Source organism: Tursiops truncatus, chromosome 3 (genome assembly GCF_011762595.2).
Source record: "Tursiops truncatus isolate mTurTru1 chromosome 3, mTurTru1.mat.Y, whole genome shotgun sequence".
Taxonomy (NCBI): domain Eukaryota; kingdom Metazoa; phylum Chordata; class Mammalia; order Artiodactyla; family Delphinidae; genus Tursiops; species Tursiops truncatus.
In genome coordinates this window covers 130,256,849-130,275,667 of record NC_047036.1, presented here as the reverse complement: position 1 = coordinate 130,275,667, position 18,819 = coordinate 130,256,849, and the positions used below count along the sequence as shown (strand labels likewise).

The following is an 18,819-nucleotide window of genomic DNA, read 5'->3' as shown; positions in this document are numbered from 1 at the left end:
TCAATAATCATGTAAAAATAAGGCATTAAACCTTTCAGATCACTACTGTATCATTCAGAGTAATAACAGTCATATTCTAGTGAGTAACTAACTGCATGGGTATATAGAGCTTCTAAAGCCCTCATTTTGTCCTAAGGAATACTTAAAAGAATTTGTATAATCAGCATAAACTATTCTATTACATAAAGCTGGAAATCTGTACCTATACTTAATTTGCCATTAGGATTCCTTCTTGGCACTGGAGTGGAAAAACCTGAATCTCATTTCTGGCAATCTCTCAGACTACAACTTGCATCTGTTCAGGCTGACTGATGGTTCAACTTACACTTACTGACCAAGTAATAAGGATAGGGTACTACAGGTACTATTCTAGGTGATGGGAATGCAAAGAGACATAAAACCTATTTCCAGCCCTCAAGTGACTTAGAATTCAGTTAGAGAGATAAAGGATTAACCATAATGTGCAACAGGCATTACAATGTCAGAAGAAGTCACAGGAGGGCTGGGGTAATCAGGATGGCTTTAAGGAGTTGGGACTTGAGCTGAGTGTTGAACAAAGTATGGACTTCCACGTTCAGAAATCTGGTAAAAGAGCACTCCAGGTTAAAGGCATAGCAAAAGTAAAGGTGTGATTTACAGGGCATCTTTCCGAAAAAAAGGACCTGAAGATGATACAATAGACCTGTTTTGAAAGAGAATACAGTGGGCTGAATGCTGGCCCCAAAGATATGTGCACATCCTGACTCCCAGAATCTGTGAATAATACATTCTATAGAAAAGGAGGTAATTAAGTTAGGGATCTTGAGAGGAGGAGCTTATCCTGGATTATCTTGTTTGGCCCTAAATGTAATTGTGTTTTTCTTAATGAGAAAGATGCAGAAAAAGTTTTGAAACAGAAAAAAGGAGGGAAAGGTGAGGTAAAGACAGAGAGAAGCCGGAAGAGGCAAGGAATGGATTCTCCCCTATAGCCTCCAGAGGGAGTACAGCCCTACTGACACCTTGATTTTGGATTTCTGGCCTCCAGAACTGTGGGAGAATAAATTTCATTTGTTTTAAGTCACCCAGTTTGGGGTAATTTCTTACAGCAGCCCTAAGAAACTAATACAGAAACCTTTCAGATCCATGAGTGAGACATGAAGGAGATACAAACTCTGATTGAAAGAAGAGTCCTGAGAGTGCTTTCAAAGGAATGAAGTGTCACATAAACAAGAGACTCACTAAACAAACATAAATATTATGGAATTGAAAATGTCCATCTATAAGGTCTCCTTGTTTTAATGCATGGCCATTTTAGGGCTTATTGTCAAGCCTCAATAATGGTCAATTTTTCTTTTTTCAAAAGTAAATGTCAGGAAACTTGCCTGGTGGTGCAGTGGTTAAAAATCTGCCTGCCAATGCAGGGGACACAGGTTCGATCTCTGGTCCAGGAAGATCCCACAAGCCACAGAGCAACTAAGCCCATGTGCCACAACTACTGAGGCCGTGCTCTAGAGCTCACGAGCCACAACTACTGAGCCCACACGCCACAACTACTGAAGCCCGTGCACCTAGAGCCTGTGCTCCACAACAAGAGAAGCCACCGCAGTGAGAAGCCTGCGCACCGCAACAAAGAGTAGCCCCTGCTTGCCACAACTAGAGAAAGCCCGTGCACAGCAATGAAGACCCAGTGCAGCCAAAAATAAACTAAAAAAGAAAAAAAGTAAATGTCAGGGAATTCCTTGGCGGTACAGTGCTTAGGACTCCATGCTTCCACTGCAGGGAGCACAGGTTCAGTTCCTGGTCAGGAAACTAAGATACCGCAAGCCACACAGCGCAGCCCACCCCCCTCAAAAAAAAAAGCAAATGTCAGCATACACTTGATTTCTATTTGAATCCTTTTAACTAAAACATTAAAATAAAAGATCACCAAATTATACCATTTTGATCATGGTTTGTGGTTCTTGGGGACTGTTGTCACTTTCAGGAAATACAACCTGAAGTGATTAGGAGTAAAGTACCATAACATGTACAATTCACTTTCAAATGATTCAGGGAAAAAAGCATGTATATGCTTCCCTTACACTGGAAAAGTCTCTTAAGAGTGACTCAACTGAATAGGCTAATGTATATTTCAGTTTCTTATCTTCCTGCCAGTTGTTCTACAAAAGTAGGGCTGATAGATGAAATATGTAATCTCATCTAAGAGTGTTGAAAAACTACTGATTGGTTCCAGCATTAAATCTGATTCCTCTCAAACAACTTCACAGCAATATCATCCCGAGTCAACACCTCCACAGCGCCAGGCGCTAAAATAGACATTTTACGTATTAGTCTCTTAGTTCTCACAACCACCCTTGAAGTTAAATATTATCCTCATTTTTTGATATGAGGAAACTGAGCCTCACAGAAGTTAAACAAATGGCCCAAGACCGCAATACCTGTCCCTGACAGAGACCTAAAATCCAGCTCTATCACCTGAAGCCCAGTATTTATTCAAATATATCACACTGTTCTCATCATTTATCCACCAAATTGCCGATTCATGACATTTCCAACTTGGTTTATCTTGTGGAGAATTTTAACCTATGTACAGCTTAGTAACCAGTGCCTTCAAACTTTTAAACCACCAAAATATACTCTTCATTCTTTAAACTTAAACTCACCTCTTCCAGAAAGACTCCTCCGACAAACCCCTTCAGGGCTCATCACTCAGTTCCTCCCAGGATGTGATACAGCACTATTTTAACCCAGAGAATTTTTTGTTTAGATCCTAGGTTTGCCATGTAACCTTCAGTAAGTCACAAAAATTCCCAAATGCATGCATCAGTAAAATGGGAGACTTGAAATTCAAAGGTTGGAAATTGTCAATCTGCTGCCAAATATAGCCTGCAGAAAAGTTTTATTTGGTCAGCAGCATTTTTTTTAATCCAATTCAATGCCTTTAGAGGAGGAATGCACTCTATGACTGCCACAGGCCCTACCACTCTCTTTTTACAAAGACCACCTCTGCTAGTTTATTCATTTCTATTACCTGTCTGGCAATTGGTATGTAATTAAGTTTCCAACCACTGAATTAGATATCTCTAAAATTTTACACGGTCATCAAAAGCATTAGTTATGCCTTTTCTACTTAGTTTTCATGTGGTCATTTCCCCACTAAAAAGTTCAGAATGGGGACTTGCAAAATTATATAACTTCAAAACTAGAAAGAGCCTCCAAGACTACCTAGCAAAATCCAACCCTCTTGTATTACACAGATGACAAGACTGAAGCCAAGTTGCTTTAGTTACTTGCTCAGAGCTTCCCAATATAAGTCAGTGTGGGACAATTTAAATCAACAAAAATCAACAAAATATTCACTTTGTGCAAGACCCTATACTGGAGCTACAAAAAAAACAAGAAGTGTCCCTAACTGTCCAGGATACACGAGGTAGCAAAGGACACAGACACATATACATGAAGCCATTATTTAAGGAACACATACTAAAGGAAAGGAGAAATTGATTTCTTTCATTTTTAGTGAGATCATGAAGGGGAAACAGTTAAAGAGGGGTCTGAATAATGAGGACTGCTGTTACTGACAGAAAGTGACAGAAAATTATGAAAAACCAAGAAACAAGTAAAGGCACAGCACACTCAGAAAAAGTAAGTAAATCAGCATGGTTGGGGGTAGGGTGATAGAAGATAATCTACGAAAGCAGTGAAGACAAATCCTAAATGCCAGTACTTCCTACTTTCTTCTGTAGCCCACCTCTTCCTCCCTCGAGCCGAATCTAAGACAAAGCTAGATATAATGGGAACTCAATAGTAGTTTATAATGATAAAAACACTAATGGAAGCTAAGATTTAGAGCGGGATTATTATACACCATGCACTGTACAAAACACTTCATAAGCATTATCTCATTTAATCCTGATTAAAAATATATGAGGGAGTACTAATTTTCCTCTCATATCATAGAAGATAACTGAAGCTGAGAAAGAATAAGTAACTTTTCCAAAATCGCAGTTAAAATGTGGACTCACACTCAACTTATCTGTCTCCAAAGTCTATGGACTAAACCAAAATTAATGTTAACAAATACATCGATCAGAAAATTTACAATCAGATTATCAACCTCCAAAGAGCCACAGCTGTACTACAGAAGAAGAACAATAAGAAGGGAGCAGAGAAAGCCTCTTGCCAGTACTGACTTCAGCTGCATTCCCTAACCTTAACGCTTTGTCTTGAGGTCAAAGAATGCTCTAAAAATATAGTATAAAGCTTCAAAATTCCTGTAACTGACGGACCTTGGGCAATTTACTTTACTTTGCGGGCTTCAATTTCCTTGTCTGAAAAAATGGGTATAGCAGTACCTACACTACGTAGGATGCTGTGAGAAAGAGATAAGGCGTACAAAGATTTTAACAATGTCAGGCACGATGTAAACCGCACCTGTCTGCAATACAGTCCCTGCCCGTAATAAGCAAATAATTACAGAGATAACTAGAAAAGTACGCTCCCAATTTGGACGGGAGAATCTAACCATATCCAAAAAGATCAAAAAAAAAGTGTTCAGAAAGGACATTTACAACGTCTCTTCGGTCATAGATAATCCTGATACTCGCAGGGCTATGCAATACGGCGGTGAAAACACAGGGTGGCAAAGCAGAGACTGGCTGTCTCATTCGCTAGCCTCAGAGCCTAAAGCAGGGCCTGGCACTTAGGCTCTAAGTAACTGAGACTAGTAAGACTAAGGCTTGGACCCTTCCCCAACTCCGAGGCGAAAGACTTACCCCAAGGCCAGCTTCCCCCTCAGATTCTGCATCCATAACGCACCTGCAATATCAACACACGCCGTCAATTCAGACTCCCACCTCACTCCCTCCCTCCACCCACCAAGAAATCCTTACCCAAACGATCCAGTATTGCCGCCGCCATCTTTCTCCCGCCCTCTACGGAAGCCTCCGAGTTCAGAGGCCGTGTGGGCAAAACGCATGCGCAATTCTCCGGCCTTAACCCCCCCCCCCCTTATCGCGAGACCGAGCCGCAACTGACACCCGAGGTGTTGTCATGGAGACCGTGAACACGCGGCCGGCGCTTAAAGTGTGGTCAGATCAGCCTTGCTTGGGAAAGAATTACTTAACAAAGGTCAAAGACTAGCGAGTTTCCGAAAATTCGTCGGGATCCAGAAAAACTGCGAAGCCTCACCTCACAAATGGTCTGAAAGGATTTGGAAAACAGAGACCGTGAACCAAGCCAACTAACCTGGGAGGGCTTCAGTTTTCTCAAAAGAACTAAGTATCCCTACGGCACAGGCTTGTGAAGATCACTAGAGATTGTGTGAAAGCTCTTTTAAAGAACAAACATACAAACTACTATGTATAAAATAAATAAGCTACAAGGATATTTTGTACAACACAGGAAATATAGCCAATATTTTATAATAACTTTAAATGGAGTATAATCTTTAAATATTGTGAATCACTATATTATACACCTGAAACTAATATTGCAAATCAACTATACTTCAATAAATAAATAAAAATAAAGAACAAACAGTTCAAATACAAAGTATGATGCTAATCTCCAGGTTGCCCTCCAAGAGATAAGGGTTAATAATCAGCAGGAACTTGCTACCATATATGGCCAGCAGGCATTTCACTAAATCTCGTGTATTCCTCACAGCAATCCAACTAGACCTGTATTATCAGGTCTTCAATTGAGAAAAAAGATTTAGGATAGGTTAACGTCTCTCAGATAATACCTGGCAAAAACAGTGGTCAGTCTAGGGTTGGGTGCCTCCAAAGTTAGTGCTCCTACCCACATCCGAATAAGTAAATGTATGTGTGTATATATATATTTTTTTCATTAGCATAGATAGCTCTGGTTTCGTTTGCTACATATGCAAGAGTTCCTGGTATCCAATGAAAACAAGCAATACGGAGTAGAAGAGTGTACGCGCAGAAACTGAGCATTTTAGGACGTTTGAGTTGGAAGGAAACTTTGGTTCTTTTTCCTCCACAGCACTTAACACAAACAGTCCCTTCATAGAGTTGGCACTTAATCAGATCAAAAGAGAGTCACTCTATTCTGCTGCTTCTTGAGTATCAAAAACCAGAGCCAGAATTTCCACCCAGTTGCAGAAACCCTTGTTTTTGATTTCTGATTCGAACTTTTATCTTTTTGTTAATTGTCTTCTTGTAGATACGTTTAAAACATCTCCAGAGCTACCAAGGCGCCCCGGCACATAGCTTTAAAAAAATATTTGATGGGACAGGGTTGAACAGGTCCAGAGAATAAACCAGCAGTGCGGGGAGGTGACTCCATCATTCTAACCTCTTAATTAACCTTCCTTGCTGTAGCAAGTGAGAATACCTAACCAGCAGCACCAGACCCTCCAGCCGCAGGCGGCATTGATGGAGCAAAAAGCCGCCCGCAGGGCCCAGCCTTTCCCCGCCCCGAGGCCGCAGGAGCGGCGCGCGCAGTGAGACCTGGACCTCCGCGCGCGCCGTAGCGGCGTGCCCCAGGAGGCGGGGCTCTAAATTAACCCCGCCCCCTTCCCGTCTCTGGCGTAGGGCTACGAACTGTCTGCCTCATTCCCGGTTGCTCGTGATCATGGGACAGGAACCGCGCACGCTGCCGCCCTCCCCTAACTGGTACTGCTCCCGATGCAGTGATGCCGTGCCCGGGGGCCTCTTCGGCTTCGCGGCGCGGACCTCTGTCTTCCTTGTCCGCGTGGGCCCGGGAGCGGACGTGATCCCAGGGACGTCTCCATTTCGAGGTAATTCCCCACCTCTTGGCCCCAGCCTTCCTGCACTAATTGCGTTCCCCGGGGGCGCCGAGTGGGCGTGTCCATCCACCCCCCTCTCTATTGATGGGGAAACTGAGACACGGGCAGGGAGAAGGGTCCGCTCACAGTCATCCAAACTGAGTCGTGTCCCGGTCTCCGAGGTTGGCTGTACACCACGCTGCGGCTGAGTGGTCCCGCCTCCTGGCGCTCTCACGTGGATCCGCTGGCTTACTGAAGAGTTACCCATGTGTCTCGCCAGGAATTTATAACACCTAGCCCTTCCTCCCCAACCCAGTGCGTGCGGGCCCCCTGAGAGCCTTCCTGGGATTGGGTGCTGCCTACAGCTCCAGGTCCTAAGAGAGATCCTACAAATATATGATACTCATTTCTGTAAGATGAATGACTTGAGCCGGATGCTTTCAGGCTCTAAACTAGGTTTTGATTATGTCTTGGGATATGGTATGCCAGATACTTATTCTTTTCCAAATGACTTCTGGCCAGATCTAAATAGGAATCCCTTTTACATTCTTCACTTGAGCTGCTCCTCAGCCTAAGAACTAGGCACATCAAGTGATATGAATGGTATTTTACAGTTGAGAAGACTGAGACCCAAGAAGATAAAAAGACTTGTCTGAAGTCAGGTGGCAGAGCCAATACCAGCAGTTGGGGTTTCTGATTGTGAGTCCCTGGAAATGTTTGTTATTCCATGGGATAAGTGAGGCCCCAATCACCATCTAACAACAGAAGGATTCTGCCTGGAATCCTAGGTAGCACTTTAATCTGGAGTCTGGTTTTGCTTGAAGTCATAGGGGAGTTGGTGGGACACACCGAAAGGGTGTCTGGCTTCACGTTTTGTCATCACCCGGGTCAATACAACCTCTGCGCCACCAGCTCTGATGACGGGACTGTGAAAATCTGGGATGTAGAGACAAAAACAGTTGTGACGGAACATGCGCTCCATCAGGTACCATGACTTGCTGGTTTCTCAGACCATTATTATTTATCTGTACCAGAGTTCTCTTCCTTCAAGTATAGTTTTGCTATACTTGAAATATATATATGAAAACTATAGTTTTCATCTGTGCAAGGTAACTTTTATAATTGTGTTTGTTCATTAGATTAGAAGCTCTATACTGTAAGGTACCTCAAAACTTTTATGGAAGGAGATACATATAAATCAGAGGTCAGCAAACTGCACTGCTGCCTGCTTTTGCGAATTCTTTCATTGGAATACAATCACAGTCATTCATTTAAGTACTGTCTACAATTTTAAGTATTGGCTGCTTGACACACTACCGTGGCAGAGTTGAGTAGTTACAGCAGAGACAGTATGGCCCACACAATCTGAAATATTTACTCTCTGGCACTTTACCGTGAAAAAGACTCCTGATATAAACCGTAAGTGAATGAAACTTGTTTCCAAACTAGATGATTAATTGATATACCTGCCTAGAGAATGTAGGAAAGGACTCAGTTAATCATAGTAAGGACTTTGCATTAATCTATCAAAGGAAGAAATTTTTTAAATGGCTTTCTGATCCCCAGTAGCCTAAATTCTCCTTTCATTTGGTTATAATGTAGTCTTGCTCTACAAGTGGTCCTAACAGTATTTATTAAGTACCTATAATGTGCCTAGCATTATACAGGTTAAAAACTAAGTAAAAAAAAGTTCAGCATTGACAAATGAAAAGCAAAGATATCTTTGTTTTGTTTTAAAGCATACAATATCAGCATTGCATTGGTCTCCTCTAGTAAAGGATTTACTGGTATCTGGAGATGAAAAAGGAGTAGTTTTCTGTTACTGGCTTAACAGAAATGACAGCCAGCACCTCTTTATAGAACCCAGGACAATTTTCTGTCTTACTTGCTCACCTCATCATGAAGATTTAGTAGCCATTGGGTAAGTACTGTGCCATCTGCACTGATGATCTATTTTTGTTTATGATCTTATTTTGCATTTTCTTTACCTTCTCCTGTCCCTTTATTCTTCAGAGGAAACCATTTACAGGTACTAACCACTCTCCCTTCACCCCTGGTATCATTTATTCTTGTGACCTCTGGGTCCTCATTGTCTCTCCCATTCTATTTTTGTTTCCTTGGTTTCCATGATACTGTACTTTACTCATTCTTCATATCTGATTTCTTCAGTCAACCTCCAAATGTCAGAAATGTCCTCTTTCATCTTTTTTCCCTCCATACTTACCCTTGGTTATAACATTTACTCCCAAAGTGTCAAATGACTCAGCTCTGTGTCTTGTTCTCAGCTCTCCCACTCAATTGGGAAAGCGATCTGGCATTGGGATCTGTCTCCCCAGTGATCACCAAGGTTGTTTCACACGAGCTGCCTGAGAGCACAATCCCCTCTCCTTTACCACTCCATTTACTTCTCTCCCAAAGATGTTCAGTCTCTCTAGTTTGAATACTAGACATAAGCACAAGAATGTAGGAGGAGAAAGTTCAACTGGAGTGGATTCAAGAGACTGGGAGGTGAGGTAGATACACATGGAGACAACGTTTCCACAGTTTGTTGTGACAATGTGCATATAGACATGAAGCCAGAGGAGGTGTATGGGGGTCAAGGGAGTATTAAATGGAAGATAACAAAGGCATGTTTTTATGCTGATGCTGAGGCAGAAAAGGGGGAGCCTGTGGCAGGGGTGAACAGTGAAGAATGCATGAGTGATAACGGGAGGTCAAGAGGAAACTGGATCCAGACCACAAGTAGAAAGAACAGCTAAGAATGTGGAAATAGGTGCAAGAAGGTTCACAGATCTTGTTGGAAGAGGAGGGTGTTTCATTCTGATGGCTGCTGATTTTCTTAGTGAGGCAGAAAGAGGTGGAGAAGAAGTCAAAGAGGTGGAGTCAAGTTCAGGGTGGGGAAGGAGCTGGATGCAGGAAGAGGGTATGTATACAGTCATCTCAGAGAAGAGGAAAATGAACTTACTGAGAGAAACTGCAGGTCCTGTGGTCCTGGTTGAGTGCCAAGCCAAGGATTGTGGTCATGAATTTTAAGTAAACTACTCAAACTGGCTGAGAAAGGAAATGGTGGGATTCAACCAGATTTGGGGTTTTGTGGAGTAAATACCCCTGGAGAAAGGGGGAACAAAGGAGATAAGGGTGTTTTTTAAGGAGTGAACATAATGATGGATCATAAAATCTGCACTGCATGGGGCAAAGGACAGGAAGACAGGTGTGGGTGAGTTAACAGTGAAAATGGAAGGGGTCTGTGATCGGAGGTCTCCACGAAATGGGAGCATTGTCTTGGTGGGAGTACAAGAGAGGGAGCAGAAAGGGTGGTAGGCAGGGGTCAGAGAAGCGTGAATCAAACTGACCTTGAAAGATGAGCAGGAATTCACAAGAAGAGTCTTTCAGGTGGAAGACAATCAAAGAGGATTGAATCAGAATTTGTTTTTAGAGGTTCAAAACAGTCCCTGAAGTCTTGACTGAAATTGTAAAACAGGTTGATCACATGACTATTAGGTTATATATCTTGATGGTTTTCAAAGTCTGTGTCTTCAAAGATTTGATATATTCTATGATTTCATGTTTTTTAAATAAAGCTGTAATGGGGAGAAAAAATTTTTAACAAAAGGAGAAAAAATAAATAAAGCTGTAGTGGTATTTTTCCCTGTAGGACCGTCTAGTGTATAGGAAATGTAAACAGGTATGTCCACTTTGGAGAGCAATTTTGCACTTTCTAGTAAAGCAACAATGTGTATATCTTAACATCCTATTACTAGGCATCAAACCTGAAACTGGCTTAAGTGTGTATAAAATTCTTAATAGCATTTTTTGTTTGTAATGGTAGAAAAAAAATGGAAGCCCTTCAAAAGGAAAATGAGTAACTAAACTTGTGGTATATTCATACAGTGGAGTACTATGCAATAGTATAAACGACTGACCAGGAACTAGAGTTACATGTGTCAACATGAATGACTCACAAAAAGAATGAGTGAAAAAAGCAAGCTACAGAAAAACAGACAACATGATACCATTTATATGAAGTTTCTAAATGTACAAAGTAATTCTGTATCTTATTTAGGAATATATACAAAGAAAGGCTAGGATTAATGTAACACAAAATTTAGGAATAGCAGTTTACCTCTGGGGAAGAAAGGGAGAGAGGTTTGATTGGGGTGGGATGTACAGAGGACTTCAACTGTATTGGTAATACTTTTTTTCTTAAGCTAGAGAGTAGATATTTCTTGTATCTGAAATACTTCATCATTAAAAAAGAAAAAATAAAACTATTACAATTTCTAAGTTTCTTCCTAATTCAAAAAATGACAGCCTTGGAATATCCAGATCTAGAAGTTAGAATTCTGCAGCTTTTGTTAGAAAAGTAAGATCATTTGTAAAAGGAAGGAGATATTTTTCGTTTATTAGGACAAATTCATTTCCAATTAGGGAAATTGCTGGGCCCCTGTCAGAACTATTCTTCTGTAAGTTCCCCTTGGGCACAGGCATGGTCCACTGTTTGAGCTTCGTGACAGGCAATGTGTATAGTATAACTTAATGCCAGGAGTTTGGCATGGGGGAGGGTTTTTTTAAAAACTGGAAAACATGAAATAAGTACTTTGGAATAAGGACAGAACAAGATTATTTCTTGCTCTTTTTCCTTCCCCCCACCCCAAATGCACTTAACTTTTAGAAATGCACAATAACTCCTAAGCCAAAATGTTTCCTAGAAAGACAGTCTGTCTTCATTTTTCAGTAATATTTCTAACTCTCGTTTTTTAGCTACAAGGATGGCATAGTGGTTATAATTGACATCAGCAAGAAAGGAGAAGTTATACACAGGCTTCGAGGCCACGATGATGAGATCCATTCCATAGCCTGGTGCCCCCTGCCTGGTGAAGATTGTTTATTCATAAATCAAGAGGAAAATTCAGGTAGAGATGATTTAAGAGGGTTCAGTACTCTTTAGACCTAAAGAACAAATTAGGTAGAATAGTACAATTTGAATTATGTTTAAAACTAGATTTTACAGATCAAATCTATGAAAACAGTAACTAAGTTTCAGGAACCCTTGTAAACTAATTTTTCTTTGATAAGTGCATGTTTAATGCAAACTAAAAACAAAATTACCATCTCTACCCTAGAAGAACTTGAAATCCCCAATGGGAAAGTTATAGCACAAACTCCAGTAAAAAAAGGCTGCTACTTAGCCACTGGAAGCAAAGATCAGACCATTCGTATCTGGAGCTGCTCTAGAGGCCGAGGTAAGACTGACATTTAACATTTCCTTTGTGATAAAACCTATTATCAATCCAGTAGAAGTAGAAGCTTATTATTTCTTGTTATCCTCAGTGTGTGTCATCTGTCAGAAAGCAGTTCTTTACTTTTCTATCCAGAAAGTTTTAGCCTGGGCTAGAGCTCTCTGCACTCTGAACATCTGGCTTTGGTGTTGGCAATGAGGTTTTCTATTGCATTCACAGAAAGATCACTGTCTGGCCTGGAGGGCAAGATGTTTATTATGAGAATGGGAATATCTGAACTTGGCAAGGCCTGGATCGAAGGAATGGAAAAGATCTCTAGAGCTAGAGCTTTTAATGCACAAATGCAGAATTAATAATGTATACCTAATATAGAAGTACCTGTTTAAATGTGAAAGCTCACTTTACCCAAATCACAGAGACCCTCAGTCATAAGCTTTCCCAAACTTCTCTTCGAACAGAACTTTTACCTTAAGTTTATATTGAATAGATTGAGAGGAACTCCAGGCAGACCGAATTCTACCTTTACAGTAAAAATCTAGCTTTTCTCTTTACAGCAGTCTTCTTTCTCCAATTTATGTAAAACCATGGAAGTTTTTTCGTCTTTATCCAAATGCATTAGTACACGTAAAGCAAGCAGCACAGTGCTTGGCACATAGTTAGGGTTCAGTCAGTGGTACCTAGTAGTATAATTTTGGAAAGCAGAATTTTTTAAGGTTTGTGGACTGCTTTTGGACACACTTTGGCTGATACTCCCTAGTAGGGACAACATTGGGCTAGGAATCCCTCCAAAAGGGTAATCTCTGAACTTACAGATGTCTAATACAATGGTATTCAATTCTGGTCATGCCGCAGAATCAGCGGGAAGTGCCTACACCCCACCTCGGATCTGCTGAATCAGAATCTCTAGGCGTAGAGCCCTGGCATATGTATTTTTAGAAGCGCAAGTGGTAGTTCTCATACACAGTAGGGACTAAGAACATCTGGTCAGTAGCATGTCAGGAGTGGAGAACTTACCACCGCAACTGCCAAATTTGTCCCCGTTGTTGGATTTCTTGCCAGCTAGAAGATGGAGTCCTACTCTCTGTCCTTCCAACTTTGAAGAATCTTGGGTTGTGTTACCACCTGGGTTCTCAATCCCAGTTGGAACCTCATTTTCCCAGATACATCATATTCTTTTTTTTTTTTTTTTTTTTAGTACGTGGGCCTCTCACTGTTGCCGCCTCTCCCATTGCGGAGCACAGGCTCCGGACACGCAGGCTTAGCGGCCATGGCTCACGGGCCCAGCCGCTCCGCGGCATGTGGGATCTTCCCAGACCAGGGCACGAACCCGCGTCCCCTGCATTGGCAGGCGAACTCTCAAACCACTGCACCACCAGGGAAGCCCCACACCATATTCTTAATGTTTAAGTTGCCGAGACAGCCTGTAAGAGCTTGTTTGACCAAAATGTGCTAGACTAGTATTAACCACTATATGCGTAAATTTCCATGAGAAAATGAGGTCTGAATTCTAAGCAACCAAACTAACAAACTTTTAAACATGAACTGTGTTGTGAACTGCTGGTGGCTTCATGCATGTACTTTCATTGTCTTGACTGTCCATGGACCTTCTTTTAATCTGCAGTGGTGACGACTTTGAAATTGCCCTTTCTGAAGAGAAGAGGAGGGGGTATAGACCCAACTGTTAAAGAGCGCCTTTGGTTGACACTCCATTGGCCCAAGGGTCAGCCAACACAGCTGGTATCCAGCTGTTTTGGGTAAGTCTTTTTGGTCATGCTCTCTGACATATTTTGTTCTCTCTAGCCTCAGGAATTCCTAGGCCTTTCTTTCTAGACACAGAAGATGGAGAAAGCAGTGACTAAGGTTTATATTATAATGGGCCATTTGTAATGGAAAAGTCATGGAACTAACACCTGTGCTGTCTAATAAGAGTTGTGAAAAGGTCAAATAAGTACGGCCTGGTGGTTAAGTGTGGACTCTGAAGTCAGGCGGAACTGAATTTCAGAATCAATCTGTTACTTACCGGCTGTTCATAAGCAAGACCCTTCACTTTTCTGAGCTTCAGTGACTTCACATGAAAAAAGGAGAGGATATAAGTGTTTCCTCTCTCTTAGGATGATTATGGCCATTCATTAAGCAAAATTTATTGAGCACCAGCTTCTAGTTGCTTGAGATGATAAGTGAATTTAACAGACAAGTTCCCTGCTTTTAAATGAGGTAATACAGGCAAAGCACATAGAAATACCCCAAAGTGTTAGTCACATCCCAACTATCCCCACTGCTCCAAAAAAGACATACTATGTCTTAAAGCCTTTGTGGCTCTGCAAATTATGGTGGCATTTTATAATTAAAGCTTTCAGGAAAATCTATTCAAAAGGTAGTCCAGTACAACTGTATGATTCACAAAGAATGAAAGGATATAGTAAAGCTCCCTTTTTTTTTTAATATTTCGGCCACACCACACAGCTTGCGGGATCTCAGTTTCCCAACCAGGGACTGAACCTGGGCCGCTGCAGTGAAAGCACCAAGTCCTAATGACTAGACCACCAGGGAACTCCAAAGCTCCCTCTCCACCTCTGTCTTCACTACTTGGTTCCCCTCCCCATAGGCAGTGACTTTTTTTTGTTTTTGTGTGTGTTTTTCCAGAGATTATTTTGTGCCTATTTCAGAATATGTAATTTTTACCTCCTTAAAGGAACAATGAACAAATTATTTTGCAGCTGAGGGCCCACACTCTCTGGCCCAAAATCACTTGTTTTCAGATTGCTCATGAAAGAGAACTAATACTTGTTTTTCCTTCACAGAGGCGAACTGCTACTATGGGATCTCACTCAGTCTTGGAGACGGAAATATACCCTCTTTAGTGCTTCATCAGAAGGGCAGAATCATTCAAGAATTGTGTTTAATTTATGTCCTCTACAAACTGAAGATGACAAACAGCTGCTGCTTTCCACATCAATGGACAGAGATGTAAGAACAGCTTATTTTGCATTCAGCACTGTACAGCAGTGATTGAGGACTTGCATGGGATTAGAGGGCTTTTTCAAACCGTACATTATTTCTCACACCTCACCTTGCCCCCGCGTTCCAGGTTCAGAGTTACTGTTACTGATTGGCATTAAATACATTAGCAGCAGAAAAGTAGGGGAAAGCTGAGAAACGACCAAGATGCCTTTTTGCTAAAGCAGGTACAACAAGGAAGAGTAGATGTGTCCATGGAAGGCTGTGCGAGATCATCAAGCCTTAGCTTTCAGATACCCTCGTCTGTCGTTCAGGTAGCAGAGCCATCCCTTCTTGGCACAGTCTCTGTAAGAGACAATCGGCTTTACTTGAGACACCTTTCTGTTTTACAATAAGCTAGGCTTGTTTGACAGACCGTTCTCTTCCAAGTCACTGTTAAACAAGTGACGATTAAAAACTCAGCACTCCTCTTCCACTGGCTATGATAAAATATTTTGCTTTTGAAGATAACGACTCTGATTCTTCCACTGTCCTGAGGCACCTGTATCTTTTTTTTTTTGAGTCTGCCAAATGAGAAAATTACCAATGCTGTAATACAGTGATACAGTATAGTGGAAAGGCCACTGAACTCTGGGAAACAGGAAGCCTGGGTTCTAGTTTATTGTGCTCTCTATTCACTTGGCATCTTAGGGAATAAATGTATTCTAAGATCCCTCTGAGCTCTACAATTTATAACTGATTATTTTTTTCTCATTCCTACTGGAATAGTTAAGTTACATTATCCTGATGTATTCTGAGCCCATCCTATTTGAAGTGTTGATTGTTTTCCCTGTTTCTCTGACCTTCTTTATAAAGACCCTAACCCTTCATCTTTTCAGGTAAAATGTTGGGACATGGCCACCCTGGAGTGCTGCTGGACCCTGCCTTCCCTTGGTGGGTTTGCCTACAGTCTGGCTTTCTCTCCTGTAGACACAGGCTGTTTGGCGATAGGCGCTGGTGATGGCATGATCCGTATATGGAATACATTCTCCATAAAGAACAACTATGATGTGAAAATTTTTTGGCAGGGTGTCAAGTCCAAGGTTACAGCGGTAAGGAAGCTTTCTCTGAGCTTGCCACGAACTTTTTTCAAATAACTAATTCTCTTTTAGAGAATACCTGTTCATATAAATGAACTCTGTTGGGAATTCAGACTTCTTCAAGGGTATTTTCGATGCAATTTGAAAGTGGAACAGCAGAAGGACTCTCTCTGACCAAACCCATTACATACCTCCTAATTCAGAAATTTGGCTTTGTTTGTAAAATTAAGGTTTTGTTCAAGTCACACTATTTTCTAATAGTAAGAAATTAGAAATAACCTGGATGTGTATTCATAGGAGATACATTAAATTATAACCACATGGGGAATAGTATTAAACTATTAAAAGTGATAATGTAGATCTTTCTTTGATGTGGGAAAATGTTAATGATTCATGAAAAATGCAAATTACAAAACATGGAATGCAGATTACAAAACAATACGTATAATTTTTTTGTTTTTCTTCGAAGTGATATCTTTGTTGTGGCTATTTAGTCTAAAAGCAATAAAGGTTTGTGATTCAAAACGAAAACCACAGTACAGAAGTGTAGGAAGCAAAAAATGTTTCCTACCCCACCCTTGACTCCATTCTCCCACTTCCATCATCCAGAGAACCACTGTCGACAGTTTGTGATGTATCTTTCCAAGCTTTGTTAATGATGAATAGAATCATATTTTCTGAATTGTTCTGGAATCTTTTATTCCCCACTCAACAATGTATCATGCACATCATTTAAATGTTTGAACCTATTTTTGTTTTTTCAATTATATATAAAGTTCAACCACAAAAAATGTCTAGAAAGATACAGAATTGGCAATGGGGTGTTTGGATGGTGAGATTACAGGTGACTTTTACTTTGTTTTTAATACTTCTTTGTTTCTCTCTTTTAAATAATGAGAATTTGTTACTTTTAAAATTAGAAGACAGAAAGAACAAGAAAGTTTTCCAGCTGAACACTTGAAGTATAACCTAAGGATTCCCTTAACAGTGCCCCTTTCCTCATTTTTTTGTAGCTCTGCTGGCACCCAACCAAGGAAGGCTGCTTAGCTTTTGGAACTGATGATGGAAAAGTGGGATTGTATGACACCTACTCCAACAAGTAAGAAATAGACGATTCCTATTTAGCCCATTGACCAAATTGTCAGTGAGTTAATTTTGAGTTCATAAACCTGGAATGTATATCATAATAGGCCTGGGAAGCATCTTTAAGATTCTAACTCTGAGTTTAGGCTTAGAACTCAGAATTTTATTTAAAAAAATTTTTTCAGGTGATGGTGGTTCAGCCCATCTGACCTGTGGGAACCACTAAAATAAACCATTTGCTTTTGTTTTCCCTCAACATTTTTTTTACAAAAGTTTTCAGACATCGAAGAATGTTAAAAGCCGAGAACAAAGAACATCTCTGTACCTTCCATCTTGACTTACCAGTTAACATTTTACCATACTTGCCTTATTTGTCTACACTTAACAAAAATTAACAATATCCATAATATGAGCTAATATCCAGTGCGTATACAAATTTCCTCATTTGAGCCAAAAACGTTTTCCTGAGTGGTTTTTTTTTTCAAACTTTTTTCAGTCAGGGATCACACATTGTATTTTGTTATGTCTCTTTAGTCTCTTATTCTAGAATAATCCCCCACTTCTTTCCATAACATTGCCTTTTCAATTTGAAGATTCCAGATAAGTTGTTTTGTAGCATATTCTGCATTTTGGACTTCTTAATTCTTTGTGGTGACTTGTAACTCATTTCACTATTCCCTGTGTTTCCTATATTCCTTGTATTCCCTGTATTTCCTATAAACTGTCTAGAGCTGCACTGTCCATTACAGTAGTCTTTAGTCACAGGTGGCTACTGAGATGTGCTGAGTGTAAAACATACTCGAGAGTTCAAAGGCTTAGTCCCCAGAAAAGAATGTAAAATGCCTCAGTAATTATTTATTTTCACTATATTTTAAAAGATAATACTTTTTATATACTGAGCTAAATAAAATACATTCTTAAAATTGAATTTCACTTGTTTCTTTTACTTCTGTTAACTTGGCTACTAGAAAGCTTTGAGTTGCAGATGTGGCTCACAGTATAAATCTACTGGGCACAGCTATTCTAGATGCTTGATTAGATTCCAGACCTGCACTGTTCAGTTTGGTAGCCACTGGCCATGTGTGACTATTTATAGTTAAAGTAATTAAAAATAAATAAAATTAGAAATTGAGTTGTTAGTTGCATGAGCCACACTTCCAGTGCCCAAGGGCCATATTTGGCTAAGGGCTACTTTATTGGACAGCACTGTTCTAGGCCAGGGATTAGAGAATTATGGCCCATGAGTTAAGAATAGTTTTATCTTTTGAAATAAATGAAAAAGAATCAAAAGAATATTTCACAATGTATGAAAAGTAAATAAAATTCAGATTTCTCTGTCCATAAGTAAAGTTTTATTAGAGCCCAGCCATGCTCTTTCTTTTTTTTTTTGGCCGCATTGGGTCTTTGTTGCTGTGCATGGGCTTTCTCTAGTTGCAGTGAGTGGGGGCTACTCTTCATTGCGGTGCGCGGGCTTCTCATTGTGGTGGCTTCTCTTGTTGCGGAGCACGAGCTCTAGGCATGCAGGCTTCAGTAGTTGTGGCACACGGACTCAGTAGTTGTGGCTCGCGGGCTCTAGAGTGCAGGCTCAGTAGTTGTGGCGCACGGGCTTAGTTGCTCCGCGGCATGTGGGATCTTCCTGGACCAGGGCTGAAACCCGTGTCCCCTGCCTTGGCAGGAGGATTCTTAACCACTGCGTCACCTGGGAAGCCCCACACTCATTTTTTTTTAC

The 18,819-nt window shown here is 40.8% G+C and overlaps 3 protein-coding genes across 8 annotated transcripts in view; 1 reads left to right on the top strand and 2 right to left on the bottom strand.

Moving 5' to 3' along the window:
* MRPL22 (mitochondrial ribosomal protein L22) overlaps window positions 1-7,013 on the bottom strand; it is a 35,729-nt gene extending 28,716 nt beyond the window's left edge. The window contains exons 1-2 of one of the 3 annotated variants that reach the window (XM_019924811.2): window positions 6,878-7,013; window positions 4,755-4,797 (exon numbers count right to left, since the gene is read on the bottom strand). In XM_019924811.2, the coding sequence (XP_019780370.1) occupies window positions 4,755-4,797; window positions 6,878-6,998 (164 nt within the window). In that variant the 5' untranslated portion in view covers window positions 6,999-7,013. Of the gene's footprint in view, window positions 1-4,754; window positions 4,798-4,871; window positions 4,972-6,877 lie in introns of those variants that run through there. The other 2 variants (XM_019924814.3, XM_073802749.1) reach the window with 2 other exon arrangements.
* The window catches only part of GEMIN5 (gem nuclear organelle associated protein 5), a 40,658-nt gene continuing 28,400 nt past the window's right edge, over window positions 6,562-18,819 (top strand). For 2 of the 4 annotated variants that reach the window (XM_019924795.3, XM_019924794.3), the window contains exons 1-9: window positions 6,562-6,742; window positions 7,555-7,715; window positions 8,470-8,651; window positions 11,492-11,643; window positions 11,857-11,973; window positions 13,592-13,724; window positions 14,772-14,937; window positions 15,807-16,019; window positions 17,021-17,106. In XM_019924795.3, the coding sequence (XP_019780354.2) occupies window positions 6,577-6,742; window positions 7,555-7,715; window positions 8,470-8,651; window positions 11,492-11,643; window positions 11,857-11,973; window positions 13,592-13,724; window positions 14,772-14,937; window positions 15,807-16,019; window positions 17,021-17,106 (1,376 nt within the window). In that variant the 5' untranslated portion in view covers window positions 6,562-6,576. Of the gene's footprint in view, window positions 6,743-7,554; window positions 7,716-8,469; window positions 8,652-11,491; window positions 11,644-11,853; window positions 11,974-13,591; window positions 13,725-14,771; window positions 14,938-15,806; window positions 16,020-17,020; window positions 17,107-18,819 lie in introns of all 4 variants that reach the window. The other 2 variants (XM_019924793.3, XM_019924792.3) reach the window with 1 other exon arrangement.
* CNOT8 (CCR4-NOT transcription complex subunit 8) overlaps window positions 14,959-18,819 on the bottom strand; it is a 68,954-nt gene continuing 65,093 nt past the window's right edge. Inside the window, exon 8 of the mRNA XM_073802744.1 lies at window positions 14,959-15,273. Within this exon, the coding sequence (XP_073658845.1) occupies window positions 15,211-15,273 (63 nt within the window). The 3' untranslated portion in view covers window positions 14,959-15,210. The remainder of the gene's footprint in view (window positions 15,274-18,819) is intronic.